The sequence below is a fragment of the Capsicum annuum genome, chromosome 8, assembly GCF_002878395.1.
Source record: "Capsicum annuum cultivar UCD-10X-F1 chromosome 8, UCD10Xv1.1, whole genome shotgun sequence".
In the NCBI taxonomy this organism is placed as follows: Eukaryota; Viridiplantae; Streptophyta; class Magnoliopsida; order Solanales; family Solanaceae; genus Capsicum; species Capsicum annuum.
The window spans coordinates 35,499,181-35,512,566 of record NC_061118.1 but is presented as its reverse complement, the minus strand read 5'-3'; the positions used below and the strand labels follow the sequence as shown (position 1 = coordinate 35,512,566).

Sequence of the window (13,386 nt, the reverse complement as noted above, 5' to 3'; positions counted from 1 at the left end):
TTAGTTCATATCTAATATTTATTGCAATTTTATAAATTTTCACATATAAATTAATGCTCTAAAAATACAAGGTTTGAATGGATCCGATAAAATTGAGTTGCATCCGGCCGGTATAAGTACCATGACTTTGGATCATAACAAACACAAATATTGTATAATTCCATTGATCAAAGCTCATGCAAATAAGAAAAGATTAAAAAATAAATATTATATCTCCAAGATATTTTTGAACTTTATTGATCATTAAATCATATTCTTGATTGCTGAATGAAATAATAGTAATTTAATTTTCTTTTATGGGTCAAATTAAATTGGAGAGTCAAGAAAGAGGTGATACCACGAGAAACAGGTTTGGGGGGGGGGGGGGGGGGGGGTGAGAAAAGAATCCAACTTTTTTCTTTCTACTTTATTCATGTTTAATTGCCAAAAAACAATAAAGGAGAAAAAGAAATAAATGCATCCATTGCTTTTACTGTCCAAAAAATTATTAAAGGAGCGTATAGTTGAATGCTTTTCATGTTACCTTTATTGTTCTTTATTTATAGAGTATTAATACAATCACACGAAAAGAAAAATACATCCCATCTACGTACATCTCAATCTTACAATCGAAATGGAGGGAGTAAAAATTTATATGCTTCAGTATTTACGTCAAAATCAATAATTTGATAAAGGCATGTTTTTTATATTAATTTGTTAACTTAATATAAATATTTGATGTGATGTAGTGAGGAGATCACAAATCACCTTATATGGAGTATAAAGATATGTTTTTTCCAACCTTAGCATATAATGCTTTCTAAAGATTTGACTCTTTAAACAAGTTTTAACAGTAAATAACAGGGAATTTAAATTGTCATATCCTAAATTAAAGCGTGTCAAATTAGTAAGAAAAAATAAAATTTTAAAAGTAGGCACAAAAAACAGTAGATATTTCTAATTAGTATGTGGATTGATTGATGACTGACAACGTAAGATAATGACACTATGCTTTACAGCTAGATATTGTAAAATTTCACTGCTTAATTAAGTATATTGTAAAAATATACTTTTGTATGTTGAGAGTGTGAAAGAAATAAATTAGTACCATTATAGCATATTATAATATTTACCTGCGTTATTGTTCATGTTACTAATTTATTTCACTTATGTATTATGGATATTAATCCATAGTTATATTTACTTTTTAGGTGATTCATCGGTGAAAAATTAGCAATGATATTTTATTTCAGTAAAGGATATTCAAAATTATTTTTACTTATATGACATGCAGAGTAATTAGAGTAATATATGCAATGATGATTCATTTTTGGCTAAATCTCCCTAGTATACATTACGTGGTATATATACTATATGATTTTAATGTAATTTGATGTACATATATAAATCGGTTCTTGTTTAGTTAAGTTAATAAATTATTGGGTTATAAAAAAGAATACAATGTCATGTAATTTTTTTCACAATATGTATGTGTATTTAAAATTAGTTTACTGTATATATGTGTGTGTGTTACAATGACGTACTTTAATCCATCCTTATCATTAGTATACATAATTGAAGAAATTGACATTAGTTCTTCACATATGTATTTCTGAAAGTTAATCTAGCCCTTTAATTTATAGTATGTATATGTATATTTATTACGACATGACATGTATAATTGAAAGTATGCAATGTTTATTCACAAGATGTGTATTTGAATATTTAATAGCTATTGATTCACAAAATGTATATCGAACTAGATTTATCTTACTTCGCAATATAAATTATATTATAGAATATACTAGATAATCTCTTTACATAGAATTTCAGAAAAATATTTTGAAATCACTCAAATTCTATCTTAAACAAATTTGTCAAGAACAAATTAGAAAACATATTGACAAAATTTATTCAACATTTCTTTTGTGTTTTATTGATATTGGATTTGCCTAAGATGTGACATAGAGGTTTGTCCTACCACAATCTTAAAGATACGGAATTTATCTAAACTCATTAAATATTAAGATTTATCTCATCATCACTCAAGTTGTGCGAAGTGACTCTGATACCATCTATAACAATCTGGCCCACGACTGAAATTATATGCTTTGAATCATATTTAATTTATTCTTCAATTTTAAAACTCGTCACTAAATTTTAAAAGTTGTATTCTTATATATGCAATATCTCTTTTATATTTTATCAATGTAAAATTTTCTATAATATCATTAGAAGTATATTTTTTCCAATTAATTGAAGTAGTTGCATTTCTTTTTTCTAAATAAATAAATAAATAATTTCTTTTTCAAGATATTAATTACATCTCTTGTTTCATCTTAGCAACAATTATATAATACAACAAATGTTAATTAAATTGCTAAAATCCTTGAAGATGTGTATGTCTATAAGGTGTCAACTTCAAATCAATTAACATAAGAGTAGAGGGTGAAAAATACACTTAATGTATTTTAGATTTTTTGAGTTTCGTGGCTGAATTATCAAGTGTGTGAATTTTCTATCTGAACTATCATCAACTATTTAACATAACACACCTAAACTATGCAAATTTTCTACCTAAACTATAATTAACTATTTAGCACAACACGTTTAAACTATGTTTGAGTTCCATACCTAAATTTCAGGTGGGAAAGTGAATAATTAATAATCTAGGCGTGTTTTACAAAATAGTTGGTGATAATTCATATAGGAAACTCATAATCCTGATAATTTTGTTCAGATATGAAATTTAAATAATATGATATTTTAAATATGTTTTTGACTATTAACTCTTAACTTAACAGTATAAATAATTGATGCCGTAAATTCTTTTGATTAACGTACTTTTGTCCGTATAATACCTCGAGCAAATTTGCATGTACTAAAATGGAAAACGGGCCACTATTATTCAAGCTTACGTATTATGATTGATAGCAACTTAAAATTAAATTAAAACAAACAATATTAAAAAGGATTGTGTTGGACAACTTTCAATAACTTGTAATTACATTGCACTCAGCAAATCTCAAATGATTCCTGAATATTTTGTCCTCTTTTACTACATAAGAATCTACAATTTTATATAAATATGTATATAATAAAGAAACAAGATGCTGATTTTCTTGAGACATAAAAGATGCATCTTGATAGAGAAAAGCAAACAAAAATTATTAACAATAATAAAATAAATGTAATTTCCTATCCGAATTATATCTCTTTTAAGATTTTTGCACATTCTTAAAAAAGATATTAATAGCTTTATAATCATGGAAATATAAATTTGTCTAAAATTTCTTAGTTACCTTTCTCTCTTCTTAATCGTCTGACTTTGACAAATAAAAAGGTAGATCTAAAAAAAAAAGAAGAGAGAAGGGTATAAATGATTTCTTATATTCCAAAATATCAAATATTTGTAAATTTTGGTAAAATAAATAGTATTCAGGATTAAATGAGTAATAAACTATTCCACTCAATCGTCTCAAAATAAGTTTTATTTTAACTTATTTCACTCTCATTAAGAAAAATATTAAAATAAAGTATATATTTTACTAAACTACATCTATTTACCTGTCTCTTGAAAGTTGAAAAGTGAGCACTATTAAGAAAAAGTAGTTTTTGTTAATACAAAGGTATAATTGAAAAAGCATGTTAAGTTTTATCTTGAATTTCGAAGATGATAATTTTATTTTTCTACAATGACATTTGTTTTGGAAAAAGAAAAATGGTACTATAAGAATAGAAGTAAACATAAAAAGAGGGGTGGGAAGAAATGATGTGATATTGTACAATCATATCAATATTTTGGGAATTGTTCATTCAACAAATGGGACCTTTTAAAAGGGAGTTTTAAAGAATGAACTACATTTTTCTTCAAAAGATTCAAAGTACATATATATAAAAAAACTTTTTCCTCCATTTGTTCATTGGATTCGACTTGTATATATTTCATCAAAATTAGCTAGGTTGGCCCCCATGAGCTTACACTCTTTCATAATGACTACTTTTAATATTATAGTCATTGCATAATCAGATGGGACCTTAATTTAATTACACAAACAAAAAGAAAATAAAAGTAAAAAAAGAAACAAATCATTTTATAAACTTAGGAAGATTTGCTTGGGTCCAAGAGATTATATTTGTCTCTTTCTTTGCCACTACTTCCAATAACACAAAGAAATGTGTCCAAATTATGGAGTAATAGACTTTATATATATGAAATAGGAGATAGTGACTTTACCCCAAGAAATATTAATATGAGATGGTGATGTTGAGGTCACATATCACTACTGAATTAGTGCCTACACCGCCATTAATGGAAACTCTTATTTTCCTCTCCTCAATAATATACTTATTCTATTTAATTTCAACTAGGATATTTTCTAATAATTACTCTCTCTAATTTTGAAATATTAGAAGAATAATAAGTCATTTAGCGTTAATGAAATGCAACATTTTAAAAAAAAATAAATGACAGTTTAAAAATGAAATGCAAAAATTTGGAACTCAAGCAATTGAGTATGAGAAGATGTCTATACCCACAATTGCACTATTAATAGTAGAGATTTCAAGGACCACTATCTTTTACTAATTATTTTATTTTTCATAGAGCATTTGACTATTGTTTTAACTTACTTTTTTTAATAATATCACAGTTGTAAAATTCGGAATTTTAGTAGTAGACTAGCTAGCATCTCCTCGAGTTTTGAGCAAGGCGAATCATTCTATTTTAGTTCTTCTCTACGGGTGGTTTATTATTATTTTTTCAACTGAAATTTCGTACTTTAACTCTATTTCAATGTTACGTTTGTCTTTAGAAAAAAGTGTAATAACTATAAATGACGGGGACAATAATACACTCTATGACTATGCTTTCTAAGGAGATTTTCCAGGAGAGAGGACAACAAATTAATTAAGTGGTGATGACCACTTAATTAACTAATTACTATACTATCATGATGCTATGGAAAATAGCTAACTTTTACTCAAATCATTGGATTCTAATTGTCCTCTAAATGCATATATGTTACTATCATTATACTCTCTGCTATTTAATTAAAATGAATGATTTTTTAAAGTCCAAAAATGTATTAATTTATTTAAAAAAAAAAACTTTTTAATGATTTTTTCAACTATCTTTAGCTTTAAAAAGAGTTTGGGAAGAAGGAAAAAATAATATTGATAAATTTATCATTCAACTTCCTTTCTTAACGAGTATTATTTATTTTGAACCACTAGAGAGAATATCGCCAAGACAAAAGTTTAACCAAATTAAAGGTGAATGAAGTGGCTTTGCCTTTATATAAATTATTCTTGTAATCGGACACGTTGTTTTAGACTCACACAGAAAAAAGTTGCAATCTTTTAGTCATATTGATTGTGAAGTAAATCCGTAAGCAATCAATTTTATTTTTTAAGAACAAACGTACACGTTAGATGTCACCTTTATATTGGTTGGATTATTGTCTATTTAATTAAATTAAACCTTATTACCTACTAATTAAGTATATATATGGGTGCATTGTAGCGACGTTGATGTCTGTTTTTCTGGTCTTGATTCCTTAGTTGGGGGTTGGGTAATTGAACTATTGAAGCCAATTACATATATTATAGCAATATTGATAACTTTATTTATTCCGTACATTTTTATTTGTCAAATTTTACTTTTTGAGCGAATGTTAAATCGTATGGACAATAACTACGTAATATTTTAATACTGTATAGTAATATTGGCAACTTCTTAGGAAAATGACATTGTCCCCCTAAAACCTTCCAAAGGAAAAGGACAAAATCTTGCATTGGATCTCATTCTAATGTGTATTTTTTTTTTTCTTTTTGAAAAAGAAATTCTGCACACATAAATAAGCACACAAAAATCAACAAGAGACTGTCAATCACTTTTACATTTTTGCTCCATCACATTACAGTGGGAGCTCTGGCATCTGAACTAGTCGAGTTAGTGACACTGAATCTCATGAAGCGTTGTTTTGAAGTAACCAATAGGGTTATTATCATTTGACTAGAAAGTCACGGGTTCAAGTCATGATAATAATTTCTTGCAGAAATATTGTATAAAGCTGAGTAGAATGAATGAATCTTTATGGTCCGATCCTTCATCTGCATACAGCTAAAGTTTTAGCGCACCAAATTGTCTTTTTTAATGACATTGAAGGCCCGATGAGTATGGAGAAAAAGCAATTGCGCCTATGATCTTTTTGAAGCAGGTGAATGACGAATATAGAGCAAACTCAAATTATTTGTTATATGAACATGCTTTCACATTCTGGACTTTGCAATTATGATGTTGAGAATACACACACGATGGATGTTTTTGTGACTTTTTGTCAGTGTAAAAGAAAAAGAAACATGTCTAAAGAGTACAATTCTAACTTTCCTCTAATAGCACTCCCACAAAAACGGCTCCTCCAGCCGAAATAACCCACTATCGGCTCCAGCCAGCTGCCACGTCGAAATCGGATACTCATAGCGGTTGCTTTGGTCCACTCTATCGATGGTAAGATCCGGTAGATCGAAAAATGTGTCATCGTGATCCATCGATGGGGAATTCAGTAGCCCTTGCGTGTTCTGTGAGGCTAAATTAGTTGATGAATGCGAGCTATGCAGCTCGGTTAATTGGCTCGACTCAATGGAATTTTCCTCTAGAAAAGTGCTGGCGGCTGCAGCTTTAGCGGCTGCGGCTTGGATGTCCTTAGGAGAAGTAGAAGCCGGCCGCGGGAGCTGATCGGCTAAATGAGGGAAATTAAGGTAAGCCGAGTTACCCTTAATGGCTAAAGCCGCGACATCATGAGCTCGAGCCGCCATTTCGGCTCTTGGATAAGTCCCAAGCCAAATTCTTGATTTTTTTCTTGGCTGTCTAATTTCTGACACCCATTTACCCCAATTCCTCTTACGTACACCCCTATAAGTTGGATGTTTTTCATCAACACCACCTTCAATTTTTCTCCTAATTTTCTTGTTGTCCTCATTCCCATGACAATTCCCATTATTCTTTGTGAAATCTTGATCAACTTTTTTCGAGCTCTTCTTGGATTTGCAATTGGAGGTACTTTTTGCAATGCTCTCATGGAAACAATTAGATGAAGTAGAAGAAGTAGAACAACATGTTGTGGTTGAAGGAGAACTTAAGCAATTATTAGAACAACTTGTAAATGATGAGGAAGTTGTTGAAGTAGAACTAGAAATGGAAAATTCATGATGATGATCTTCCATTATAGTGATAAAATCTAAAAAGATGCTTCTAGCTTATGCTTTTCTAGTGATGTATGTATAGTGGTAGCAAGAAAATATATAACATAAAAATACACAAATGATAGATTTACTTAGCTTCTATTGTTGTGTATGTGTTGGCTTAAATAAAGGAAAGGGGAGGAAAAGGAAATAAAGAAGAATGGGACCTTATTGCCACAAGGGGTACTACAGTTCAGCTATTTTGTTACCCATGTGGCAATTTGCTTTGCTTATTTTGTATTCACATATTTTTTAATTTTTTTTTCCTTTTTGTATTAATTAATATATTATTTACTTCTTTTTAATAAAGAGAAAGGAAAAAGGGGAAATTATTTTATCAATATTTTTCATTTTTCATAATTAAGCAGTGCCATTGCACATACACTTTTAACATAGCAAGGTTAGCAGCCACATCCTAGAGAAATTGTCCTCATTAAAAATCATACAATTCACATGAAATTGAACTTGACTTAGGGCCATTGTAGGGTATCCATGTCTCTCATCGAGTATCTTGTGTTACACAAATAAAGATTAGTTCACGAAGTTTCCTATTACAATATCTATTTTTCCGTTTCAATTTACGGAACACCTTTCGAAATTGAAAATTCAAACTATAATATTTTTTTAACCGTAATTTTTAAAATATATTTTAAATATATATTAATCAATATAAAAATATATTTGACTCTTGAAATCTTAAGCGTGCTCATATAAATTAGAAGAAAGTTGAGAAATTAGCAAGAATTATTTCAATGCTCTCATTCGGAAATAATTCGTCACTAACAAAATTATCAATGCATTTCTATTCAACAACGTATGAATAGTTCCCTGAGATTGTTGAATTTATGTTATTTAAATCGAATCTCTCGCTTCCGATTTACTCACCACCACTCGCTAAAAGACTTCTTTCCTAAGGTGGAATATATATTCTACAGTGTATTTTTATCCTTACAATTTTGACTAGTTGCTTAGCCCTATTTATCTTCGTCGTAAGAGCACTTGATCGATGATCTTCTATCAATCAGTAAATCCAATATAAATGTCCACGAATCACTCGTAGTAACTGAATATAGTTAAAAAAAACTACATATTTTCCTTTGTTTTTATTTTCCTTTTCTTTAATTCTGGTAAGATACGTCTAATCATAAATTTATAAAAACTAGAAATTTAATTACTTAGTAGTTGGCAATGTTAGGCTATTAAATTGCAGGCTAAGAATATTGCCATTTTCTTCCACTCTGGCAAACTAGGAGATTTACCTAATCACTTTTTGTTCTTTTCTATCAATATAATTGATTTCATTGTAAATTCAATAAACATGAAAATCAAATGTATAAAAATTGTTGGAAACCTAAGTTGACCAATCAAATATACACATATTAGAATAAGAAATTGTTTTTATTAGCATTATTGAGCAACCAAACTCTTCCATGTTGCAATAAAAATATTTAAATGGGATTTATATTTAGGAAAAAGACAACAAACGGAACATCGATACACATGACCTTCATTAACAATATTTTGTTTTGTGAAAACATTGAATCAGTTAATTAGGATTTTTTTTAACTTCTCAAGAACAAGTGAATAAAATTCTTAAAATATATAATTTTTCTTTACAAAAAATAACCACACATGGGTCACATGCTAGTGGGTCCAAAAATACAGTTCAAAAAGTGGGTCCTCCCACCAGATTTTGCTTCCTCAATTGCACTTGTTAATTGGAACAAGCAATTTTGAATTTTCTTTAGGGTGGGTATGAAGGAAAATAGTTTTTATGAAAAAAATATTTTCTACCATTTATATATAATCTAGATAAATATTATGAAAGGAGTGGGGGTGGAAAATGGTATACGTTGGAAAGTCGGAAGACAATTAATGCAGAATGTTACTTGTTGAATTCATTAGAAAAATAATTTTTCTTATTTTTAAGAAACTTCTTTGATTAAAAAATTAAAATTTTTGATCAATCAATTAAAAAATATTTTTTAAAAAATACCGAACACCCTTAATTTATTTGTTGTTTATAGTAGGATTGAATTTCTAAAGTTTACTTTTAACTGTTTATCACTTTTCATAATTGACAACGACGCAGTGGATAGGGAAAAATTAAGTGGTAGTTAGAATTTTATGGAGTTGTAAATATCAACGTATTTTATTACCTTAGTCCAATGTTCCACTAGCAGTACTTCATTGTCTTTTTGCTGTGAAATTTCTGTTGTACCTTTCATATTCCATCAAAATTGACAGAATCGTCATGATTCATGAGCTTAATTTTAAAATAAAAAAATTAAAAGATCATACTGTACAATTTTAGAAATTTTAATTTTACCAGATTAAAGTTGAAGAAGAATCTACCAAAAAAGTTAATCATTAAATGCCACTATACGGAGGGTACAATACAATGAAGCCCCCCCCCCACCCCCCCCAAAAAAAAAAAAAAGGGTGTAATGTAAAGTTCCATTTTTATTTGAGATAGTAGTAAAATACACATATGAACATCATGCTTTTGTGACGTTTATTTATCTTAAATATGAGGTGTTTGCGTTTTCTAGCTATCTAAAATATCATCAATTATTTATTAAAATATATTTTGATCAGCATCTGATTGGGCAGATATACATTTGTTTTTGAGCTGTGTCAGATGGGATTCCACAAGGATAATTAAGAGAATTAATTGATTTTTTTTTTTAAATAATGATTAAAAATACTTGGAGTATCACATTTTTATGATTTTTTTTTACGTGAACGAACACTAATTATCAAAAAATCACCTTGAAATTAATGAATCAGGTCTCATGAGAACAATTTTTTTTGATCAAATTAAATTATCACTCAAACATTTGATCTAGTCGGTATGAGGTAATGGTTACTCAAACATAATAGTATAACTTTGAAGCTTATAAGAAAAAGTGATTGAGGAGTATACCCAGTCAAATCCAAATTAGTCGGGCTTCAATGTAGGTATCGGACACCGGATGAGAAACAAAAAAAAAGATTGAGAAGTACATTATCTTTTTGATCATTATCGTTTTTATTGGAAAAAATTAGTTAATATGGCCAGAGCTTCGCGCGACCATAGGCGTCAACAAAATAATCTTAATGTAGATATAATTGATATACTATGATGATTTTTTTATATATATAAATATCTACAAAATGTAATTCTATAAAATGAGGAAAACAGAAACAAAAGAATTACATTCAAATCTCTTTATAGTAGCAGCGTTTCTCCGAAAATCATGGTTGTTATAGAGAGTTAATGTTGTACATTTATATTAATATTTGACGTTCAAATCTCATTTAGCTGTTATAAACAAAAGTATACAATTTTTTAAAAAAAAAATGAATACATTTTGAAAAAGCAAATATTAGTAGTTTTTCCTCGTGAAGTTATAAAATAGTTGTTATACACTATTTAAATCTAATTTTTTTCTTTAAATTATATATTTACACTTGAAATTTATTGTGTGCATGATATTAATGATGATTACAATAAATATTTTGATATTTTATTTTGTACAAAATATATATTATTACATAATATTTTAAGTATATTGTTATAAAGATGTAATTTTATAAAGAGTATACTACTATAACTTACGTCATTATTGTAAAATATAACATGAGAAAAATTAGTTCCTCAGAAAATCAAACCGCCATAACAAAATTTCACTATAACTAGCTAACATTATAAAGAGTTCTATGTATGATTACTCGCAAACAAACTTTTAGCACTATATCTTTCACTTCTTAAAATAAATATTCTTGAACCATTTCTTTAAAATTTATTTTAAGAATCATTAAAAAGACTCAAAAAATTTCTATTTATTTTAGAAGACGTTAAAAAATTATCAGTATGAGTAATTCTACTTTGTACTGCTTACTTGGTAATAAATAAAATTTATTTACCAAAAAAAATAAAATACCAACAACAAATAATATTTGAAAAAATAAAAAAGAAGTAAAAATCCCTACTAGAGATCGATATACAAAAAAGTGATGCAAGATATTAGGGGAACTTCCTATTTTATAGGATTATTCTATGTCACTATATATTCTTGATCCATTTCTAAATGTCCATCCAAAATACTTTATTTCAAATTAGTTCAATATATATTTTATAGAAATAATTCTCTGAAATTGATGCTTTATATATAGATCTATTATATTAACAAAATTATGCAAGAAACCTATTGTCTTTTCAAACGACCTACTTATAATGTCCATTTTTAGGTAAGGTCAGATCCTTCACCAAAAGATCAAAGATGTATCTGAAAAGTTGAACTATTACTTCCTCCGGTTTAAAATATTTTTCATCCTTATTAAAAATATTTATCTCAATATATTGTCATTCAAAAGTTTTAAATATTATTAATTACTTATTTTGTCCAATAACATTTGTCCATTATTCATTTAACACACGTTAAGAAAAAATCTAGAGTAATTTTACTATATCACTCTCTGAATATAATAAATTTAATGCTTTGAAAAATGCATTGAATAATGAATAAAATTTAATATCAAGAGTAAAATAGACACAAATGGATAAAATATTCATTATATTGGTTTTTTAAACTGAATAAGTATTAATGAAATTTTATTTTTAGTATAGTGGACAAGTAAAATATGGACGGAAGGAGTATTTTTTTTCTTTTTTCCTTAATACATTGTAATTGTTCTTGACTACTATAAAAGTGAAAAAATTAGGAAGCTTCCAGTGTTTCAATAAGGATCTATTTACCACGATGTGTTTTTTCAGTGAGTTGCGTTCAGTGAAAAATAGAGAAAACAATCATGTTTTATGACACAAATTTTCGGCGATTGAAAAAGCCTCTGTTTCAGAATAGGTCTCGTGGTATCATCTTGTTGTTCTAATAAGATCGTCTTATAACTTTTTGCTCATAACTTTAAATGACTGCAACTTAATATATTTAAGAGTTAAATTTACTATTTCTAAATATATCGACTAAGTTCTATTTTTTTTTTTTTTCATTTTCCTTCCATCTCAACATTGACATTCAAGCCAACACCACTACCAAAAAAAGGAATTAACGACGTAGCTAAACAACAAAAATTCATAAAAAATCTTATATATCGATCTATTAGCAACGCCTTATCAAAAAATTTGTTTAACTAAGAATTTTGCGCTAGATTCTTGCTTCTTCTTCTTCTTTTTTTTTTGGTCAGTAATTTTACATGATTTGGACACCATAGAATATTGGAGTTTGTACTTATTATCATCCATGTATTTGTTTTGGCTTTTATCAATCAAAAGTGCTTTGAAATAACAAATAACGTCAAAAACGTTCTACGTCTACCCTTACCCAAGTGTGTGATTCACATACATCAACAATTAAGATTCTTACACAATTGCACTTGTCCATCCTTTAATTTGATGTGTATGGCACCAAAGTGGTCCTCCTAATTTCCTCTTAAGTGCATTCTCCTTATAACTCTCAACTAATTAAATTGGAAGGTAATGTTTGAACTAAAGGAGATACGACATATATATATATATATATATCTTTTTAATTGGTTAACTAGTTCGTCTATTTCTAGGTTATTTTTTGGTTGGGTTTCTTTATTTATTAAGATGTCTATTTTCTTGTGTAATTCGGGTAATTCTGGCTCTTTGTGGAGAGGTTTTTGAGTTTCCTTGCCTTTTATTAAAATGTCTATTTTTCTGTGTAAGTCTAATAGTAATTCTATTATAGTGTTATTTTGTTTTAGTAGGATTTTATCTGTTTGACTTGAAGGTATATGCCTAGATAGTCCTTCAGGGTCACTATGATAATTTTTTGATTTTTCTAGTGCTTTATTGTAGTTTATATCTTCTTCACTCATGAAAGTGATATTTCCTCTAATCTTTTTGTTATTTTTTTTAAGTCCTTAATTTCTGTTGTTATATTTTCTACTTGTTCTACAAGCTTAGCTATTAGTTGAGTTGTTTTTAGTTCTAATTCTTTAGGTTTTTCTATTATGGTTGCTATTAGTTTTTCAATTTCTAATTTTGTAGGTATTTTTTCCAAGTTAAACTTATGGTTTAAATACTGGATTTTTCTGTCTATTTCTACTTCTTGTGACTTAAGATAATCTAAATTTTGTTCTATCTTTTCTAGTGTCTTTTTGTATTTACTTTGAGTAACTTCTATTTGGTCTAGA

At 28.0% G+C, this 13,386-nt stretch overlaps 1 protein-coding gene across 1 annotated transcript; it reads right to left on the bottom strand.

The window, feature by feature from the left end:
* Positions 1 to 6,214: 6,214 nt before the first annotated feature.
* On the bottom strand, positions 6,215 to 7,347 carry LOC107857203 (ethylene-responsive transcription factor ERF034). The gene has a single exon (XM_016702140.2). It carries the CDS (start codon positions 7,204 to 7,206, stop codon positions 6,373 to 6,375), a length of 834 nt encoding a protein of 277 aa, XP_016557626.2. The 5' UTR covers positions 7,207 to 7,347; the 3' UTR covers positions 6,215 to 6,372.
* Positions 7,348 to 13,386: the final 6,039 nt, after the last annotated feature.